General features: G+C 36.1%; 1 protein-coding gene across 1 annotated transcript in view; it reads right to left on the bottom strand.

Annotated features, from left to right (window-relative positions):
* The window catches only part of ADAM9 (ADAM metallopeptidase domain 9), a 145294-nt gene that overhangs the window by 64727 nt on the left and 56881 nt on the right, over positions 1-23686 (bottom strand). The window contains exons 12-14 of the mRNA XM_047091084.1: positions 11768-11939; positions 3731-3823; positions 2559-2754 (exon numbers count right to left, since the gene is read on the bottom strand). Of these exons, the coding sequence (XP_046947040.1) occupies positions 2559-2754; positions 3731-3823; positions 11768-11939 (461 nt within the window). The remainder of the gene's footprint in view (positions 1-2558; positions 2755-3730; positions 3824-11767; positions 11940-23686) is intronic.

Here is a 23686-nt window from a genome sequence, read left to right as displayed (position 1 = left end):
CCAATTCTGAGTCCTCAATATGGCAGCCAGCCTCCTGGTTGTAGGTTTATGACACTGGACCTTTTCCATCATGGAAGAATAAGAATTTTATTCTTATTGGAATAGACACTTAATTAGACAAGGACTGCTTTGCCTGGATGGAATTCTTCTGCCCAAACTACCATCCACAGATTGACAGACTATCTTTAACCACCATCATGGTATAGCACATAGATTTGCTTCTCATCAAAGAACTCACCTCACAGCAAATGAAATGTGGCAAGGGGTACAGGCTCATGGAATTCTCTGGTCTTACCACATTTCCTACCATCCAGAAGTTGCTAGTTTGACAGAATAATGGAAGGCCTTTTGAAGACTCTGTTACAGCACCAACTAGGTAGCAATGCCTTATAGGAAAGGGGCAAAGTTCTCCAGAGGGTTGTGTATGTTCTGAATCAGCATCCAACATATGGTGCTGTTTCTACCACGGCCAGGATTCACGGGTCCAGGAATCATGAGGCAGAAGTAAAAGTGCCACTGCTATTTCTCCTAGTGACCCTCTGGCAAAATTTTTGCTTCCTCTTCCCACAACCTTCTGGCTTAGAGTCTTAATTCCAAAGAGAGGAGTGCTTCCATCAGAAGACACAACAATGATTCCGCTGAGAGCTGGAATTGAAGACCACCAGCTAGCCATTTTACACTCCTCATGCCTCTGAATGGACAGGCAATGAAAGGAGTCACTGTGCTGGCTATGGGGACTGATCTTGACAACCACGGGGAACTGCTATTGCACAATGGAGGGGAGGAAGAGTATGTGTGTAATACAGGAAAGCCCCGAAGGTGCCTCTTAGTATTACTGTGCCCTGTGATTAAGGTCAACGGAAAACTACAGCAACTCAATCCAGGCTGGACTACAAACGGCCCAGAGCCCTCAAGAATGAAGGTTTGGGTCACTCCACAGGTAAAAAGCCACAACCAACTGAGGTGCTTGCTGAAGACAAAGGGTATGTGGAATGGATAATGAAGAAGGTTGTTAAAACTACCAGCTGTGACCACATGATCAGTTACAGAAACTAGGACTATAATGGCCATATATATTTCTTCCTTTTTGTTATTAATATATTTGTGATTATATATAGATCAGAGGTTCCCACAACTCCCTTCCTAAGTTTGATTAACCTGCTAGAGCAGCTCATAGAACTCAGGGAGGAATTTGATTTTCTAGATTACTGATTTATTATAAAAGGATATAACTCAGGAAAAGCCAGATGGAAGAGATCCATAGGGCGAGGTATGGGGAAAGGGGCTAGAAGTTTCTATTCCCTCTCTAAGTGCAACACTTTCCGAGAATATACACCTACCTCTTCACCAAGCTGGAAGTTCTCAGAACCCTATCCTTTTGGGTTGTTATAGAGGCTCATTACATAGGTAGGATTAATTAAATCATAGGCCATTAGTGATTAACTCATCCTCTAGCTGCTCTCCCTCCACAGAGGTGGGGAACTTAAAGTTCCAACCCTCTAACCGTGTGGTTGGTTCCCTGGGCAACCAGTTCCCATCCTTGAGTTACCTCTGAGCTTTCCAAAAGTCACTTTGTTAACATATCAAGAGACACACTTCTAGCTCCCAAACTTAGGAAATTCCAAGGGTTTTAGGAGTTTGAGGCCAGGAAAGGAATGAAGATCAAGTATTAGTTTTCTAATTATAAATCACAGTATCACAAGAGTCCTCGATGCTTTAACTAAAATCATACTTAATCCATATTAAAAGGATGGAGAATGCAAAAAGACCATGAATATGATGGGAATTGACAAGGGTTGAAAGAATTCTAAATTCTCATCTTCAGTAGTGAGAAATTAGTAGTTAATGCCTAGAATGTAAAAATTAAAAAGTAGCATTACCAAGAGATTATTTAAAGACCTGGAACAAGTAACAAAATAATCAGCTAGAAAAGGTGAAAAGTGGTTGCCCCAAGGGATGGGGATTTTAGGTGGGAGCACGCTTTTTCATAAAACCTCATAAAAAAATTGGCTCTTTAATCTATGTGTACGTGTAACTTTGACAAAAATGAAAATTTTAAATAGAGAAAACAGGACAAACTTTTAAACATCTGAAATATCTATCAGTGAGGGAATGGATTCCATTTATATAATGGAGTACTCTAATGCACTAAAATCTAAATGCATCAACATATTGATATTGTAATCAAACGTATCAAAAACATTTTCAGTGAGCAATGAAAGTAGCAGACCCATATGTACATCCCCTTATTATTTATATGAAATTATTAAAACTAGAACATGATACTAAGTAAATGTATATTTACTTATTTTGTTTATATACATAGAATAGAAAGGTGATAAAAAGGAGAGGGAGTAAAAGCAAAAATCACCAACTGAATTTCTACATATCAAATTCATGATCAGCACTACTTATGGAGAAGGAAGGAGGGAGATAGGACAGGGGAGAGAAAACAAGAGAACTTCACTTTTATCAATAATGTTTTCTTTCCATTTTTAAAAACGGACGCAAATAAATGAATAAAATAAAGGCCATCGATTATAATTAAAATGTCTTACTTGAGCCAAAGATGACTTGGCACTGAGCATCGTAATACTGGCACACGCCATTGTAGCAATAGGCTTTGTTACTCTGGCAAGCATAGCCATTCTGAATAAAAACGTCTGGCTGACAGAACTGAGATGAACCATTGCAATATTCTGGAACATCACATTCATTAGTTTTTCCTCGGCATAAAGTACCTCCTGGAAGGAACTAGGGTAATAAGATTCAAATTAAACAGGAATATCAAGACAATACCCACAAAGTGATCAAATTTGAAGCCACAGTATTTATGTCTATAAAACATCTAGCAACAACAAAAGACTAGATAACCCAATAGAAGTACGAACAAAGGCCAGGAACAGGCAACCCTTAAAGTCATGAAATACGGAAAATGAAAAAATGTAACTTTACCGATAGCCAAAAGAAATACAAATTAAATAAAACTTAAAAAGCACTTTACACCTATCAGACTAACCAGTATTGGACTCACCAATGATGTCACAGCACATATTTGATTACATTGTTGGTAGAAGTACAGACCAATATATTTGTGGAAGGTATATAAAATGTGTGCCACAATTTTTAACATACATACTCTGTCCCAGCAATTCCACTTATAGACAAAAATTAGAAGCAACCTAAACATCCATTAGTTAACTAAATAAAGAAATTATGTAATCGCCTCATAAAACAGCACTAACTATACAACCATGTAGAACTAATTATACGAATAGATAAAATCTACGGTATGCTACTGAAAAAAGCAGGTAGTAAAAATAAATGTATCTGTGTTCACACACATACACTCACACATATACACGTGCATTCACTTTTGTATAGGAAAAAGTACTTAAGTTAACAAATTATCAACGATGGCTACCTGAGGAAGGTAAAATGATACTGCCTTTTACTCTGTACTTTCTATATTTGGTATTTGTGAATTATTTATAAAAAACATAGATTACTCTTAAAATCAGAAAAAAAGTTTCTACTTAGAAAAAAGTCTCGTGAGACCGCTTATTATAAAAGCAATGTAATTCAAAACTGCAAACAAGTGGCATAAAATTTTTCATAGAATCATGTAATAAAAATGGTGCTCTCTTACAGATCAGAAAAAAAAATTTTTTTACATATGCATGTTTTGTTTTCTTCTACTTTTTTTTCCAAATAGGGAAGAACTCCTTACCCAACAGTCTTTACAACAGTCACCGTATGCACATTCAGCAAATGATTTAAGTTTACAAGTACTTCCTTCACAACAAGGGTCCGATTCACACTCCTGTGAAGAGTAAATGACTATCAACAAAGAAAGGACTTACTGTCATCAATATTCATTAACAAAAGTCTTATCTTAAAGTCTAAAATCTTTCTAACCAAGCTACAGCAATGATTCTCTGGAAAATCACTTACTATCCTTCTGAAGTTTTCATAACTCTTTGGCTACAACTATTTAAAGCTCAACATATTTCAAAGGAATGAAATCATACAGAGTATGTGTCTGTGTCTTCTGGGACTGGGAGAACAAGATACCACAGACTGGTGGCTTCAACAACAGAAACTTAATATCTCACAGTTCTGCAGGCTAGATGTCCAAACTCAAAGTTCCTGCCAATTCAGTTTCTGGTGAGGAAATTCTTCCTAGCTTGCAGAGAGCTGCCTTCTCTAACATGGCCTCTCTTCAGTGTGCATGTTCTGAAAGAAAGAGAGCGAGAGAGCGCGCAAGCAAGCTCTCAGATGTCTCTTTATAAAAACACTAACTCAGGGTGCCTGGGTGGCTCGGTTGAGTACCCATCTCTTGGTTTCAACTCAGGTCATAATCTTACAATTCATGAGTTCAAGCCCAGCACCGGGCTTGCTGCTGTCAACGCAGAGCCCACTTCGGATCTTCTGTTCCCCTCTCTCTGCCCCTCCCCTGCTCGCTGGCTTACTCTCTCTCTCTCAAAAATAAATAAACATTAGAAAGAAAAAAAAAGCACTAACCCTGTCAGATCAGGACCCCCTCCTTTTGATCTCATTTAACTTTAATTACTTACCTAAAGCCCCATCTCCAGACACAGCTAACCTGGTGGGTAGGGCTTCAACATATGAATTTGGGGGAGGAGGTTACAAACATTTAGTCCTAACAGTCTGCATAATCATCACTGAAAATTAAGTATCCGTGAATGCATTTCTCTTCATACTCAGGAACTAACTTGTCTATTGAGTAGGTCTTCATCTCATGTAGACATTCTTTTTATCTTGCCTGCCTTGTCTCACCCTACTCTGAACCACCATGGCTCCCATTGCAGCACCACCCATGCCCCACAACCTCCCACCCACAGAGACATCTCTTCTATGTTTCAGCTAATGTGTTCAGGTCTGAATTGTTTGAGAGAGAAGAAGGATGGGGAAATAACAATACAGAGGAAAGAAGGAGGAGGAGAAGAAGGGGGAGCCAAGGAAACAAGCTTTCTTTAATTTTTGAAGAATATGTGTCCTATGTATGGAACTCTAGGTTGTCAGTTTCTTCCATTTAGAACAGTAAATATACTGTTCTACTATCTCTGGCCCTTATTGCTTCAGGGGAAAAAAAATCTTCTATCATTCATATCTTTGTCCCCCTGTTTTCTATTGGCTTCTTTCATTACTTTCTGTTTATCTCAGCACTTTGATTACAATATACCTAAGTGAATTTTCTTTGCAATGATTCTGACTTGGGTTCACTTTGGAATTGTAAGTCAATATTTTTCCCTAAATTAGGGGATTTTTCAGCCATTATTTCTTTTATTTTTTATCTCATTCTCAGTGTCCTGAAACTTCACTAATAGTTACATTAGATTATTTGATATCTCCTAGTGTCCCTGATACTCTGCTCATTTTTCTTTAATCTTTCTATTTGTTCTTTAGTTTGGATTTTTTTTGGGGGGGGGGTCAGCTTCATGTTCATTGACTCTCTTCTGCCATATTAGCCTGCTTTTAACTCTAGCCAGTGAAACTTTCATTATTGGTTTTTAGTTCTATAATTTTTTAGTTCTATAATTTCTATTTGGTTATAATTTAAATTTCTAAGATTTTTTCTCTTTACTCACAAAGAACATATTTTTCTTTAATTCTTTGATGATAAATAGTGGAACATAATTCATAGCAGCTTTATTTTTAACAGCAAAATGTTCAAAAAAAAAAAAACCCAAATGCCCTTTAAGGTGAATGATTAAACAAACTCTGCATGGTTATACTACAGTTAACAAATGGTTAACCATGGTTAAACATGTTAAACAAACTCTAGGCAGGACCTCTCAGCTGGTAGAAAGACCAACAGAAACATTATTCTAAGTTCTCTACAGTTAAATCCATCCAATGGAACAATACTCAGCAATAAAAAGGAATGAAATATTAATACATACAACAATCTAGATTGACCTCAAAGGCATTATGTTTAGTGAAAAAAGTAACTCTTGAAAGTATATACTTTATGATTCCATTTTTTAACATTACTGAAATGGCAAAACTACACATGGAGAACAGATAAGAGGTAGCCAGGGGAAGAAGGGATCAGGCTAGAGTTGGGAGTAGGTACAGATACAAAGAGGTAGCAGCAAGGAGGATTTTTTATGATGATAGAACAGTTCTCTGTGTTAATTGGGGTAGTGTTTACAGAAATCAATAAATGGGATAAAACTGCATAAAACTACACAAATACACACATACACAAATGTGGTTAAAAATGGTGAAAACTGGGGTTGCCTGGTGTCTCAGTCAGTTAAATGTCCAACTCTTGATTTTGGCTCAGATCATGATCTTCACAGTCATGAGCTCGAGCCCCTCCTTAAGGGGCTTAAGATTCTCTCAAGAAATTTAATTTAATTTAATTTAATTTAATTTAATTTAATTTAATTTAAAATGGTGAAAACTCAATAAAGTCTTTAATCTAGTTAATGCATCAGTGTCAGCGTCCTAATTTTTATATTGCACAATAGCTACATAAGATGTCACCTCTGAGGGAAACTGGGTGAAAATACATGGAGCTCTTTGCACTGTTTTTACAACTTCCTGTCAGTTTATAATTATTTCATAATAAAAATTTAAAAATAAATGAAATATAATTTAAATCTTGTACCATACAAAAGAATTATATAAAGTTGAAATAGATCATAGTTCTAAATGTAAAACCTAAAAATAAAAGGCTTGTAGGAGAAAACTTTTGCAACTTTAGATTAGACAAAGATTCCTTAAATGTAACACCAAAAAAACATAACCCATAAAAAACATAGCTAGGGTGATTAAAGATAAGCTACAGGGGCGCCTGGGTGGCGCAGTCGGTTAAGCGTCCGACTTCAGCCAGGTCACAATCTCACCGTCCGTGAGTTCGAGCCCCGCGTCGGGCTCTGGGCTGATGGCTCAGAGCCTGGAGCCTGTTTCCGATTCTGTGTCTCCCTCTCTCTCTGCCCCTCCCCCGTTCATGCTCTGTCTCTCTCTGTCCCAAAAATAAATAAACGTTGAAAAAAAAAAAAAAAGATATACAGATGGAAAATAAGCACATGAAAACATGTTCAACATTACTAGTCACTAAAGAAATGCAAATTAAAACCTCAGTGATGGACTACTTCACCCTTAATAGAATGGCTACAACTGAACAGATTGACCATATGAAGTGTTGGCCAGGGTGTGAAAGAACGACAACTCTCATGGTGATAGTGTGGATGTAAAATGGTACAAACACTTTGGAAAACAGTTTGAAATTTTCTTGAAAAGTTATACACCTATCATATGACTCAGTCACTCCACTCCTAGGTATTTACCCAAGAGAAGTGAAAACAGAAGTCCATATGAAGACTTGTATGTGAATGTTCACAGCAGCTTTATCTGTTAATAGCCAAAGACTGGAAATAGCCCAAATGTACATGAACAGATGAAAAGATAAACCAACTGTGGCATATCCATACTACTCAATGATAAACAACAATAAGGAATGAGCTACTGACACAGTAGCAATATGGATGAATCTCAAAATAATTATGCTGAGAGAATGGAGCTAGGCAAAAAAAAGTCATTCTATGAAATTCTAGGAAATGCACCCTGATGTATAATGACAGAAAGGAGAAAGGTGATTGCCTGAGGATAGGGGAACAGAAGGGGTGGGAAGAAAGGATTACCAAGGGTCACAAAGAACTTTTTGGGATAATTACATGTTTAATATCTTGATCATGGTGATAGTTTCATTCATGTATACATGTGTCAAAACTTACCAACCTGTATGTTTTAAACATGTGCAGTCTATTGTTGACCAAGTGTTCACAATTGCATGTTTCTTACTCTTTTCTCTATCTTGACCAAACTTAACTAAGGCTTCTCTCTTTCCTATAGGCCTCTGAGCTCTGCTTGTCCCTACAGAAAAAGTGGAGCACCCCCACCTTATCAGCTTCTCCTGGAAATCAGCTGACCACAAAGAACACTATCAGACCGGTCATTTCCCCTTGCTTATCTAACTTCCTCTTAAAAGATTCTGTTTATCTCTACTTCCCCCACTTTGACCCTTTAAAAGAAAAGCCTTTTCTTATTTGATTTTGAGATGCTTGCAGATTTTTCAGATCAGGGCACTGTCCTTGTTACAACAGTCTTTATTCTGAATAAAGCCTTTCATTATCTAAGACCAAGTTTGTTTGTTTTTTAACATTGTATTCAATTACACTTCAATAAAGCTGTTAAATTGTTTCAAAAACACTGTGTAAGACAGATGGCTTCATAAAAGATTAAAGAATGAAGAAATAGACTGCAAGGAATTTTGTTTATGATAAAAGTATAATTTTAAATGATTATGTAATAACTGATCACAAGTGGATAAAAGTTAATACCCTAGCTTATTCCACATGCCCCCTTCAATTAAAAAGCTAAAAGAAAAATTTTCAATTAAAAAATACTAAAAGAAATTATGGAGGGGTTATGCTGATAATCTTGAAATAGGAGTACTACAAGCCTAGTCAAAATACAAACTTCAGAAAATCCTAAGGAAAAAAATTGATAAATCTTCCTTCATTTAAATTTCAAATTTCAACCTAATAAAATACACCATATGAAAAGCTAAATATCAAGAGTGAACCTAAGGCAAACCAAGAAACAGACTCTTTACTATAGAGAACAAACTGATGGTTACCAGAGGGGAGGTGGGTGGGGGGTGGATGATAAAGGTGATGGGGATTATGGAGGACACCTGTGAGGAGCACAGAGTGTTGTATGAAAGTGCTGAATCTCTACATTTTACACCTGAAACTAATATTAACTAACTAAACTAACTAGTTAGTTTAAAATTTAAACTAGTTACTTTAATTAAAATTTAAACTAGTTTAATTAAAATTAACTAAACTAATATTAACTAACTGCAATTTAAATAAAAACTTAAAAAATAAATGAACAGAAAAGGAAATCAAAAGAAAAATTGTAAACTAGAAAAGAATTAAGAAAACACAAAATAGAAATGAACTAAAAATTATAACTATAAAGTACAGACTGGGGGGAAAAAAGAGTAAACCCTAATGTAAACTTTGGGTGATAATGACGTGTCCGTACAGTCCTCAACTGTAACAACTGTACCTGGGCTGCAGGATAGGGAAGGGCTGTGGGTGTAGTGGTATATGGGGACTCTCAGTACTTTCCATTCCATTTTTCTGTGACCCTAAAACTGACCTAAAAGATAAAGTTGAATAATTTTTTAAAAGCTAAATGGTAAGCTATAGAGGAGAAATATTAAAACATATACCAAACAAAAGACTTTGCCCACAATACATGAGTTCCTAAAAATCAATTTCAAAGAATGACTAACCCAACAGAAAAATTGACAAGGGATGTAAAATGGTAATTCTTAGGGAGAAAAAAAATATGTATATAGTCTCCAAACATATGAAAAGGTTAAAAACTGAAACAATATCTTCTTACTTTTCACCCATCAAAATTAAGAAAAAATTTATTATTCTTTGCTGGCAAGACTATACACGGCACTGAATGCCATGATACACCATTGGTATAAGTGCAAATTGACACAGCCTTTTTGTAGGAAATTTCATAACCACTAATAAAATTTTAAAGCACATAACTCTTCAATTCAGTAATTCTACCTTTATGTAATTATCTTAGAGAAATACTTGTATATATGCACATGGGATGTGTATAAGGATGTACTGTTTGCAACAGGAAAATATTAATTACAATAAGTAAATGTCCATTAATGGTCCATTATGGTTCAAGAAATCATAGAACATTCTTTATAGGAATACTAATTACAGTAGATTAAAGGGTAGATTAAAGGATTATGCCTACATGAGGTAATGACATGGAAAAATCTCTAAGATACAGTAATGGGGAAAAAATCTGCATACAACATATTGTCTGATTTCATTTCTGAAGAAAAATAAAATCCTAAAATAGGCCAAACTATTTACAAATACACATTACATATATACTTGTATAAATGTATAAAGTCTAAAAAGAAATACACTGAACTTTGAAGAATGATTACCAATGCAGAAGGAAGTTTAAAATTTTATGGGGAAAGGGAGTCTGGGTGGCTCAGTCAGTTATCTTGATTTCAGCTCAGGTCATGATCTCATGCTTTGTGGGTTTGAGCCCCTCATCAGGCTCTGCACTGATGGGCACGGAGCCTGCTTGGGATTCTGTCTCCATCTGTCTCTGCCCCTCATTTGCTGGCTCTCTCTGTCTCTCTCTGTCTCTCTCTCTCAAAAATAAATAAATAAACATTTTTTTTTTTAATTATGGAGGAAATAAAGGTCTGAAAGGAGAATTTTGCTTGAACTTAATATTTGCAACTATTGTACCACGAAAAAAATCTGTTGATATTTGAGAGGGAGGTGGTGTTCCTTTTTAAAGAGTAATTCTGGGGGCGCCTGGGTGGCTCAGTCGGTTGAGCGTCCGACTTCAGCTCAGGTCACAATCTCGCGGTCCGTGAGTTTGAGCCCCGCGTCAGGCTCTGGGCTGATGGCTCAGAGCCTGGAGCCTGCTTCCGACTCTGTGTCTCCCTCTCTCTCTGCCCCTCCCCCGTTCATGCTCTGTCTCTCTTTGTCTCAGGGATAAATAAATGTTAAAAAAAAAAAATTTTTTTTTTAAAAAAGAGTAATTCTGTAGTGTGAAAGTTTAAGAAGCAAATATAGACCATTTCAATAAGTTTGGTAGTGAAGTGGACAGTTGGGAGAAAGCAAAAGATCTATAACACTTTAAGAACAAAGATCTGAGAATGGCTGGAAAGGGGAAGAGCTTGGTCAGCCCAACAGTATAACGTTAATTTAGAAATTAAACATAATCTTTTTGGCCTTATTTTCCTCATTTGAAATGAGAGTATGAAAAATACCAATCTCTTAGGGTTATTGTGAGGATTTTACCATGTAAAACACTTAGTAGAAGTCCCTGACATTCAGCAATAGTGCAATGAAGGCCTGTCCCAAGATCTTCATAAAATACACGGTGTCTTTCCAGAGCATGAAGTCATCTGGCAAAAGCCAGATATGGTCAGATATAAAAGAAGAAGAAGAAGTGGAAAGGATGAAAAATATTCACCATATTACACACCTAGTTACCAGCTTGCACACCATTAACAAATTTCTTCAAAATTCAATGCAAGGCCTAGGAGGAAACGACTTACACAGGCCACTTTGAGAGGAGAATGGCTAAGATACAGAACAATCAATGATAAAGACAGGCATGGGCTTATGGCACTAAGTGTGGATAACAGGTCTGATAGAGCTAGAGACCAGTAGGCACAACACGGAAGGTTAATAGAGGGGAATGCTAATTTAAATAGTAAGGATTTTGTTACTGAAGGACTATGGAATATGGATTGGCTTCAATTTAGTATTAAAATGAATCCAACTGAATAAACATTTCTGCAATGGCAGTGCCAGAATACTGAAAGCTGACAAATAAAGAGCCAAGTGAAAAACTGATTAGCTCTTCAAAGTAAATAAATGACCTAATAACCATAACAGATATGGTAGAAGCGAGCAAAAAATACAAGAATAAACACGGTGCTTTACTTGACACCAAAACAAATGATACCATTAGTTATGCTCTGGGAAGGAAGAGATGACCAATCCCAGGAATATATCCCCACAAGCAAAATGAATCTTCACTGGCCACTAAATTTCACTAACTCCTATGTCCATTGCCCAAAGCAAGCTGTTCCATCTTTTTCCAAATCCTAAGGTAATTTCACAAAGCAAAAATCGAAAATTAAACTGACCTTTGGAGTACCACAGTCACACTCTTCCCCGGGATCCACCAATTTATTACCACAGAAGGGAGCACTATAGGCTTCATCAGGCTTTGGAATATTAAGAAGGCAGTTTCCTCCTTTATTTAAAGTTAACTTCTCAAAGTCCTCTGCACTGCAACTGCTAAAGTTTCTGGAACCTCTACAATAAACATTAAGAAAAAGATCTTATGTCATGGTGATTATTCATTTTGAAATTTTAAATCATGTCCTCAACCAACAAGAAGTGAATATTTTCAATGGCAGAAAATGAGCTACCAAAAATAGAAATGAGAATTTATATATCTATTTCTAATAAATATAGTACATTATTTCAGTTACTACATAATAATTCACTATTTTGGTGATAATATATTAGACCTCCATGAAAATACCTTCCAAACATATCATTTACGTTAATATATAAAATCATGAGAGACCTGAGAAATTATCTAGTCCTATCTAAAATTCAGTTTTATTTACCTTCCATAGTAAAAGTTCCTCAAATATTTGAAACTAGCTATATATTTCCCCAATCTTTTTTCACTCTACAGTATAGCATTATTTTGTTCTCCTCACTCTAACTTATAGGGAGCTATGCGAAAATAATGGGAATGGGCATTCGAGTGAGGGTGCATGATAGCCATCGAGCAGCAGAATAGTGCAGAATTTCCACTACAGTTTGAGATTTAAATACCTTATGATAACTCCTGAGAACCCTGGTTAATACTCTGAAGGCTACATGGGCTTCTACAAACGGTCCACCTTGAGCTACCCATGTGGTATTTATACAATTGTATGCAATTTTCATGGATTCTATAAATTGTTGGGTTTTTTAGTTACTGGTTTACTCAACTCTAAAATATATTCAGATACTCCTACTGCCTATTTTCATTCTTGAAGATTATGGAGAAACACACCCATACATACACCAAGGGTCTTTGAGAAATCCAAGTCCCATTAAAATTTTATCAGGGGCATCTGGTGCCCTGAAAGAATCTCTTTCATGAGTTTGAGCAGTCGTGCCAAAAGTAGCAGTAGATGTGAAAACTGTGTTGCATTACAGTTATTGAGGAGGAAACCCTGTCTGTGCTGGGTCTTTTGTACATCCAAGGAATCTAAAACACAGATCCTTTCTGTGAGACTTTGTGTTTTACATACACATGTTATACTCTTTTTTGCTAACTGGCCCAGTTTCCAGAGAAGTAAAGAGTCCTGGCTCTTGGCTCTTGAGAATAGAAAGCAGTCTGCCTAGACATTTCAGTACCATTAACTCCTATTTGACAAAAAAAGTCTTTGAATGTGGGGTTAACAAACTGACCAGCAGACAAAGAAAGGAGAAAGAACATAAATGGTCAACTGTCTATAACAAAAAAATTAGCAAAGGCAATATTTTGACTCACATAGAAAGAAAACATCAGCCACAAGGCTATTGACAATAACAAAAAAGCTTGTTTTCTGTATTGTTTTTCTCACTACTCTCTGATTAAGGATATTATGAGGAGGAGTCCTTTTGTATAATATCGCTCATTTAACAACTATTTGCTGAACCTTATGTACAAGGCACTCTTCTCTTGTGCAAGGGATGAAACTGAACAACGCAGACAAAAATCCTCACCTTTATAAAGGTGACTTCTAGTGAGTGAGACAAACCATACACATAATAAGTAAACTGGATAGTATACACAAAGTGAGAAGTGCCATGGGGGAGAAAAAGTGAGAAAATGAAGGGGGTGACCCAGGCCCCAGGGCGGAGGGAAGGGGCGGGGGGGGGGGGGGGGGGGGAACAGTCGTTTTTAAAAGAAAGGACAGGCATTTCAAACACCGTGAGAACCAAATCAAAACTGGTTATCTGGGAAAAGAACCTCACACCAGGAGGGAATAGCAAACGCAAAAGCCCTGGCAGCAGGAAGCAGTAAGGAAGCCCATGGGGCTGGAGTGGAGTGAGTCCATGAGGGCATGAGTAATGAGAGAAGCAATCAGCACAGGTGAGAATAAGCCACTGTGAGACTCTTACCTTTTACTATGAGTGAAATGAGGAATTTAGGGGGATGATACAATGGAAAGTAGTGAGCAGGAGTAACATGATTTGACTTGTGTCTTAATAGGATCACCATGGCTGCTATGTTAAGCAGGAAGAACAAACAAGAGGCTCTTGCAGAAAATCACCCAACAGATGATGATGAACCAGCATGACAGCAATGGAAGCTGTAAGAAGCATTTGCATTATTTACATGTTTTAAAGGAACAAACAGCCCGTAAGATGAGGAATGTGAATACAAAGAGAGAAGTCAAGGATGACTCCAACTTTGTGTCCTCATCTATGAAAAGAAAGGAGTCGCCCTTAAATGATACAAAGAAGAGCAGGTTTGGGGAAGGACAATAGGAGTTTGGGTCTAACAGTCATCAGGTGAAAATGTCAAGAGTAGCAGTATCTAGTAATTATCTGATAAATAAAGAAAACTTCCATTTACTTATTTTTGTTTCCATAGGAGACTTCAATTTAAACAGATTTGTAGGGGTGCCTGGGTGGCTCAGTTGGTTAAGCGTCTGCCTTTGGCTCAAGTCGTGATCTCACGGTTCATGAGTTTGAGCCCCACATCGGGCTCTCCGTTGTGTGCACAGAGCTGGCATCAGATCCTCTGTCCCTCTCTCTCTCTGTGCCCCTCCCTCACTTGTGCACTCCCTCTGTCTCTCTCTCTCTCAAAAATAAATAAAAACTTAAAAAAAAAAACAGATTTGTGACTGCTTTTTATTTCCTATTGTTGATCTTTATATGGTAAGTACCTTACCGGCCACATAGTATACATACAACATTTTCTGGAAGAATACACTAATCAGCCAATAGCCACAAAAATTTTGCAGACATGTGTATATTTCTACACTTGAGTCCCTAATTCTAATCTACATAAAGCCTACCACTTTGAAACAGGTTATTTTTTAAATATGCCTCCTACTTAGTGGTTTGGACACAGTTTCTCACAAATACAATGTTTAAAATGTTTGATCCTAAAGCAACCTATTAAAAAAAAATCTTTTTCCCCACAATGAAGCTGACTAGAGTACTGAAAAGGATTAACAAAATCATAAGCATTTCTCATGCATTTTACCTGATGGAGATAGTAACAAACATCCCCATATTGCTTGTCAGTAATGCTCTAGGGGCTATAAGGAAGATATTTTTCTCCTAGTCATCCCTGGATGGCACCTACAGTAATAAGGATGATCTTTCTCCTGATACTTGGCTTGAATAGCAACTAAAGTATTCATATTCTCTACATATCACCTCTGGATGCGAGGGTATCAATCTCCTCATCTCTTTTTTCACATCTAAGCAAGTTTTCCAAAACTGCATCAAAAGGAGATGGATGTGACTGACAAGGATGGAAATAGTCTACCAGAATATGACACACACACCCCAAAAAGAAACTATCATTTAGAACATTCTTTCTATGAGTGACCTTGAAGTAATCAGAACACAGTTCCACCATCATCATCCTAATCCTCACAACAAAAGAGCAAAAGTCCTAAAAGAGGGCTCTAAATGATGTCACTTAATTAGATTTTTTTAAAAGAGTACCCTGATTGTGGAGGCTTTCTGAAGTAGGTGACATTGAGGGGCATAGTTAAGAAAGCCGTTTCTCTAGAAAAGTATCTCTCAGGAGGAGTACTTCATACTTCTAGGAATCTAAGAGCAGTATGTGAGAAAAATCCCACCAGCCCCACCTCAAAATACCTTAATAATAACAAAAATCATATTACACAGTTTGTTACCCACTTTTTAAACAGAACTGGCTCCAAATGACTGAATTATCTGGAAAAAAAATTGAATATCTCTATCACTTGCATCTAAAAAAAGGCCTAACTTATAATGAACATTCAGTTCATGTTTATTTTACTACACAGGATATGAAGTAGAAGTTGGGAAATCTATTCTCAAAAAAAGACTTGAAGGGTGCCTGGGTGGCACAGTTGGTTGGGCGTCCGACTTCGGCTCAGGTTATGATCTCGCAGTCTGTGGGTTCAAGCCCCATGTTGGGCTCTGTGCTGACAGAGCCTGCTTCAGATTCTGTGTCTCCCTCTCTCTCTAACCACACCCCCCATTCCCCACTCATGCTCTGTCTCTTTCAAAAATAAACATTAAAAAAAATTTTTTTAAAGATTTGATATCATAACCCTTCTTCTCAAGTTATTCTTACCCAAAATTGTTCAAACACATTGACCAACATATTACCAAAATATAACATGAAGACACAAAATACCAAGAACCACACACACACACACACAAATTAAAAGAAACTATGAGAAAAAAAAAAGATACAACCCAATAAAGTCTCCAGATACTAGAATTATCAATCAATAACCAAAACACCCCACTTATGGCCAAGGAAAAAAATGACAAGCTTGAAAATTTTAGCAGGGAAATGAAATCCACAATAGTAATACAGCAGGTATGAAAAAGAACCAGACAGAAATTTGGCAACTGAAACATAGTAAACAAAATTAAGAATTCAATGGATAGATTTCACAACAGGCTAAATACAAATAAAGACACGTTCAGTGAATTGAAAGGTGTCAGAAGGAATTACCCAGAAAGAAACACAAAATGATGAAAACTATATAAGAAAATTTAGGAGACAGGATGTTGTGAGTTCTTATACACAGTGAACAAGAACCACACAAGGAAAGGAAATATGCATGAACACTATGCACAGAGGCAATATGTGAAGAAGCAGTTATGGAAAACATAATGGCTAAGAATTTATCATAATTTATGAAAAATATCAAACCTCAAACTTTAAAACTCAAAAAAAAAATCCTAAGCAAGACATCCTAAGCATATGTGGGTGTGTCAATGTGCGCGCATGCTATTTTTTTCTCTTTCCACAACTTCAATGTTAGTGAACCTTAAAAAAAAAGAGAGAAAATTATGAAAATAGCCAAAAGTAAGTAGATAAATCTACTTCAATAAAATTACATTTAGTAATAGCTGACATCAACAGCAACATGGAGGCCAAAAGAAAACAGAATAATACCAATATGCTAAGAGAAAATAACTGATAATCTAGAATTCTATATTCAACAAAAATGTTCTCAAGAAAGAAAGAGAAATAAAGACGCCCTCGGCGGGGGGGGGGGGGGGTGTCACTAAGAAACAAACTAGTAAAAGAAATTTTAAAAGGGTTTTTCAAGGTAACTAAAATATGATACTAAATGGTAGGCAGAGATGCAAGAGAATCAAAGAGTAATGGAAGTGATTACTATGTACGCAAATCCAAACAAACAGTAATGACAATGTTCACTAAACAATGGTAATAATACACGTCTGACACATATCTATATATAAGTCAGGAAGTAGATAAAGTCAAACTGCTCTAAAGTCCTTGCATTGTGTAAGGAAGGATATGATTTAATATTAAACATCATAAATCATGGACATGTGCTGTAATAACTTCTAAAACAAAATAAAAAAGTATATAACTTCCATTCTAATAGAGGGAAAATAATGAATATAAAAACACATTATCAATTCAAAATAAACAAAATAGAAGATTTTTTTAAGAACATAAAAGTGAGGGGCGCCTGGGTGGCTCAGATGGTTGAGCGTCCGACTTCAGCTCAGGTCATGATCTCGCAGTCTGTGAGTTCGAGCCCCGCGTCAGGCTCTGTGCTGACAGCTCAGAGCCTGGAGCCTGCTTTGGATTCTGTGTCTCCCTCTCTCTCTGTCCCTGCCCCACTAATGCTCTGTCTCTCTCTCTCTCTCTCTCTGTCAAAAATAAATAGACATCAAAAAAAAATTTTTAAAAGAACATAAAAGACAGTAAAACACATAAGATGGCAGATTTAAACCCAAATACTGCATTTCATTAATTCTAAAACACATTCTTCACATATTTAAAATACTCTGAAGTTGAAGTTCATGTAACAAAGTATTAATTTAATTGACACCATTTTTCATTTCTTTTTGTAGAGGGAATTTTTATTTTTTGAAACAGAGAGAGCATAAACAGGGGGAAAGGGCAGAGGGGCAGAGAGGGAGAGGGAGAGGGAGACAGAGATGGAGAGGGAGAGGGAGAGGGAGAGGGAGAGGGAGAGGGAGAGAGAGAGAGAGAGAGAGAGAGAGAAAGAGAGAGAAAGGGAAAGAGAGAGAATCTTAAGCAGGCTCCAATGCACAAAGCATGGAGCCCCACACAGGGCTCAATCCCACAACCTTGGGATTATGACCTGAGCCAAACTCAAGAGTTGGCCATCTAACCAACCAAGCCACCCAGATGCCCCTCCATTTTTTCTTTCTTAGTGGTATGTAAATAATGGTGTAGCTTATATCCAATTGCATTTACATTTAAATAAATACAGTACATTACTAATCACATTAAACATAATGCAATGTAATTAAATGATACAATTGAGAGATAAATATTGTCAAGCTGGATTAAAAAGTAAAACCTAAATATATGTTGTTTAGAAGCATATATCTAAAATATAAAGATAAAGTTCAAAGTAAAAGATATACAAAAAAAATATATACTTCAGACATGAAAAAAAATCTAGGAAAGCTAAATTAATATCAGACAAAACTGACAGTCTAACCAATAAAAAAAGGAAATGAAGGCATACAGATTGAGAAGAAATAAAACTGTCTGTCATAAATGATATGATTGTCTATGTAGAAAATCCAAAAGAATCAACAAAAAAATTTCTGAAACTAATAAGCAATTAAACCAAACTAATTAAAGCAATTAAAGGTTATGGAACATAATAAAATGAATATACAAGTCAACTGCTTTCTTATATACCAGCAACAAACAACAGAATTTGAAATTAAATGCACAATAACATTTACATTAGCAAAAACAAAAACAAAACAAACACTTAGGTATAAGTTGAATAAAATCTGTACAAGATCTACAGAGGAAAACTATAAAACTCTGATGGAAAAAAATCAAAAAGACCTACATAAATGGATTGATATCCCATGTTCAAGGACAGGAAAACTCAATATTGTAAAGAAGTCCATTCTTCCCAACTTGATCTATAGACGCAATGCAGCCCCATTAAATCCCAGCCAGTTATTTTGTGGGTATCAACAAATTGATCTAAAGTTTATATGGAAAGACAAAAGACCCACAATAACTAACACAATATAGAAAGAGAACAAAATTTAAAAAGTGACACTATCTGACTTTAAGATTTACCAATACTCTACAGTAAATCAAGACAGCATGGTGTTGGCAAAAGAATGGACAAATGGATCAATGGAAGAGAATCAAGTCCAGACATAAACCCACACAAAGGATCCTTTGACAAAGGATCAAAGACAAGTTGATGGAGAAAGGACAGTCCTTAACCCAATAAAGAGTATCTGCTGCAGAGAAAGGGGAACACTCTTAAACTGTTGGTAGGAATGCAAATGGTGCAACCACTCTGGAAAACAGGATGGAAGTTCCTCAAAAAGTTAAAAATAGAACTATCCTACAATCCAGCAATTGCACTACTAAGTATTTACCCAAAGGATACAAAACTACTGATTTGAAAGGACACATGCACTCCAATGTTTATAGCAGCATTATCAACAATAGCCAAATTATGGAAAGAGTACAAATGTCCATTGACTGATGAATGGATAAAGATGTGGTGTGTGTATACACACACACACACACACACACACACACACACACACACACACACACACATATGTATAATGAAATATTACTCAGCCATCAAAAGGAATGAACTCTTGCCATTTGCCATGACGTGGATGGAGCTAGAGAGCATTACACTAAGAAAAATAAGTCAGCCAGAGAAAGACATATACTGTATGATTTCACTCATATGTGTTAAGAATCAAAACAGATGAATATGGCGGGGGGGGAGGGGAGAGGCAAACCAGAAAACAGTCTCTCAACTATAGAAAACAAACTGAGGGTTACTGGAGGTCAGATAGGTGGTGGGATGGGTTAAGTGGGTGATGGGTATTAAGGAGGGCACTTGTTAGGATGAACCCTGGTGCTGTATGTAAGCAATTTAGTAGAACTAAATTCTACTCCTAAAACTAATATTACACTGTATGTTAACTAACCAGAATTTAAATAAAAGCTTTAAAAAGAAAAGAAAGAGTATGTGCAAAATCTTTACCAAACATTATATTTAATGGTAAATGTTTAAAGCTTTCCTTTTGATATCACTGTATGGTGACAGATGGTAATTACACTTGTGTAATGTATAGGATTATTGAATCACTATGTTATTATATACCTAAAACTAATATAACATTGTATGTTAACTATTTTGTTAAAAAAATAAAAACAGAATAAGACAAAGATGCACATCACCACCACTTCTATTTGAATATTGTACAGGTAATAAAAGTAAATAAATAAAAGTTATATAAGGATTGGTAAGGTAGAAACAAAACTTCATTATTTCCAGATGATGATTATATAAGTAAAAATCCAAATGAATTTACAGGTGTGTAGCACTAATGTAAGAATGCAAAAACAAACAAACAAACAAAAAGAATGCAATGAGATGCTAGATGTAAAGCAAATATACAAAATCAATTTTACTTTTATACAAAAAATTAGAAAATTAACTTTTAAAAGAGACATCACCTACAATAGCATCCAAAAATATAAAGTATAGGAATAAACTAACAAAAGAAGTTTAAATCTCTGTAAAAATATAAGAGGAATTAAAGATCATGGACTTGAAGACTACTTATTGAAAATATGTTTAATTCTTCACCAGACTAATCTAGAGATTTAATACAATATCAATCAGATGACAAATAAGACTTTTTGGTGGAATTGGACAAGTTAATTGTAAAATTTACATGAGGAAGCACAAATAGCCAAGACACTCTCAAACAAGTAGGTCAAAGTAGGAAAACTTGCTTTAATGAACCAATTATAAAGCTCTGAAACTTAGGAAATTGTTGTACTGATGCAAATATAGACTAATTTACAAATGAAACAGAAGAGCCCAGAAACACACACATATATTTGTGGACCCTTGATTTATGACAAAAGTGGCACTACAAAGTAGCAATGAAAGGGATATCTCTTTAACACATGGTGCCAATTCAACCAAGTATTCCTACTGGAAAAAAACTTGACCTCTACCTTATACAATGTACAAACAGTAATTCTAAGTGGATTATAGACCTAAATATGAAGATTAAAAGAAATAAGAGTCTGGAAGACAATACGCAAGAGTATCTCTGTGACATCAAAGTTAGGGAATAATTTCTTACGTAAGACACAAAAAGCAATAGTCATAAAGGAATATATTGATATACATGACTACATTAAAATTATTCATTTTTCACTAAAAATAACCAAAAAAAAAAAAAGAACTTGTAAAAAATCAATAAAGGAACTCAACCCAACAGCAAAATGTGTGTGTTGGGGTGGGGGGAGACAGATTGAAAAACAAAATCCAAACAGCCCATAAACAGGTGATCTAATCTAATCTTATTAGTAATCAGGGAAATGCAAAGTAAAAGCACATTAATATACCACTATACACCCAACTCATTAACTAAAGTTTAAAGTAGATAATACCAATTGTTGGTGAGGTATGTAGTTAGCACTCACTGTAGCCCACAACACATCTCCTCCAGCCACCTCTGATTTCAGCAGTTATGGTGGACAACTCTCCACAACCCCTACCTCTAAGCTTTCTTTGAGTTGTAACTCAAATGTATAGAGGTATTAAAATCCTAGAGAGGCAACCTTCAAACCAAAAGAAGATGGAAGCAACAAAAATGAAAATGTACCACAGTTACCTGTATCAGGATGGACAAACATCACAAACAATGTCAACTAAAAAAAGCCACACCAACAGGAAGCACACTTGTATAATTCTATTTATTTACTCTATTTAATCTATTCTATGATTAGAGCTTAAAACAGGCAAAAACTAATGTGTTTTGGAATACATACTTAGGTGGCAAACTGTAAAGAAAAGCAAAGAAATGATTGCCATAAAAATCAGGATAATGGTTAACTTTAGGGAAGAAGGTATGTCGGGGGGAAACTGCAAAAGGAACTTCTGAGGATGCTGCTAGAGACTTGATGTGGGTTGTTATACAAATGTTCACTTTATAAAAATGTGTTCATTTGTACATTTGTTTAGCTAGATTTTCTGTACGTATTTTATTTTTCATAACAAAACTAGGTTTTTTTAAGTTTCTTTACTTTGAGGGGGAGAGGCAGAGAGAATGAAAGTGTTTTTTAAAGTTTTTTTTCAATGTTTATTTATTTTTGAGAGAGAGAGACAGAGAGAGGGTGACAGAGCACGAGTGTGCGAAGGGCAGAGAAAGAGGAACACACAGAATCCGAAGCAGGCTCCAGGCTCCAAGCTGTCAGCAGAGTCCAATGCAGGGCTCGAACTCACCAACCATGAGATCATGACCTGAGCCGAAGTCGGACACCCAACTGACTGAGCTACCCAGGCGCACCTAAAAGTGTTCTCTAAAAAAGTACATCATTGAGTTCTATCAGAACAAGAAGGCCCAGCAAGAGTTATCCTTGGTGTTTCTCTTTCTAAAGTCAGGCTCAGTGGAGTCTAGTAAACTAGAAGGGTTTACTACTAGTGAACTACTGAGTCAGGACTGAGAAACCCTTTAAAAAAACAGATGAATTTGCTCAACCTGATGGGGGTTGTTAAAGATCAAAAAGCTGACACCGGAATATAGCTTTTATAGGAAGCAATCATCTAAAACAAAACAAAACACCCAGAATCCAAGATAAAGACCAGAGTAACAGGTAAACTTGGAAAGCAGGGCAGGCTTTCTTTAAAAATCAAAACAAAAATTAACAAGAAGATACAACAGAAAACACCACCATTAATAAATCTAGATTTATCGCCAACTGTGGAAGCAAGTAAGTCCATTTCAATTAGGAATAGGAATAGGCTAGAGTCACCTATCTAATGAGTGATGCCCACCAGATCTTACAAAGTTAATCCAACACCATCTCCATTATATGTCCATTCTGCCCTCTTCCCAGAGTATTTCTCTGTTCAAAGTGGAAGTGAATGGAGTGTCGTCTGGGATAGTTTACATTTTCCTTAGAAGAAGCAGGTTCCCCTTTATTCGGTAGTGAAGGTCTCACTTATTGTTCTTTTTGGGGAGTTGCAAAAACTTTTATTCTCCAAGATTTTATATTCCTAGATCTAGAAAGCAATGTTCCCTCATTAGAAGTCCTTTTGGACCAAGCCATTACAAGTGTTGCTCAGACCACAAACTCAAAGGGTCTATGTTTGCTACAGACTCAATTTTATCCTAATATTCCTAAAGTGTTTCTACACTAACCCTGTAAGCAATGATATCCCAAAATGACATTCCTTGCACAATCCTGCACCCAGTCCCAAACTGTCTCTTTAATATTTTGCTTTGCCTTAAGACCATGCTTAAGCCAGCTCCCATTTCAACCCTGTAAGCATAATATGTATCTGTTTCATACACAAAAGGCCAATAGTGAAAACAGAAGCTCAAGAGGTGAACATCTATTAGCAGTGGAATATTTATATTTATCCCATACTTATGTCTACAAGCTATAGCTCTGTCATAGAAGGTAAGTAAATTACAAACAAGACTTTTTCTCTTTTTACCCTGGGTAATTTTAACTTACTACACTAACAAATAAAATTACTTCTACAAGATCAATAGACTGTGTATAAATTCACATAATGACTCACTACATAATCATGCAACCTCCCAAAAGGCAAGGGCAACAACTGACAACTACTCCATATATCCTAAAGTCTCTATTAGAATGCTAAACAAGTGTGAAACTATTAGGGCACCAGTAATAATGGGAAAACAAAGTCAGCACAATCCACTCAGATCTATACAAAATATGATCATTCAGAGAAAAGTTTTTAAAATAAATCCACGATAAAATC

The sequence above is a fragment of the Lynx rufus genome, unplaced genomic scaffold, assembly GCF_022079265.1.
Source record: "Lynx rufus isolate CCGP_SWC_20201006 ecotype Redwood Valley unplaced genomic scaffold, mLynRuf1.p SCAF_3, whole genome shotgun sequence".
NCBI classification, from domain to species: domain Eukaryota; kingdom Metazoa; phylum Chordata; class Mammalia; order Carnivora; family Felidae; genus Lynx; species Lynx rufus.
Note: the sequence above shows the minus strand (reverse complement) of the source record. Positions and strands in the feature narration are given on the sequence as shown.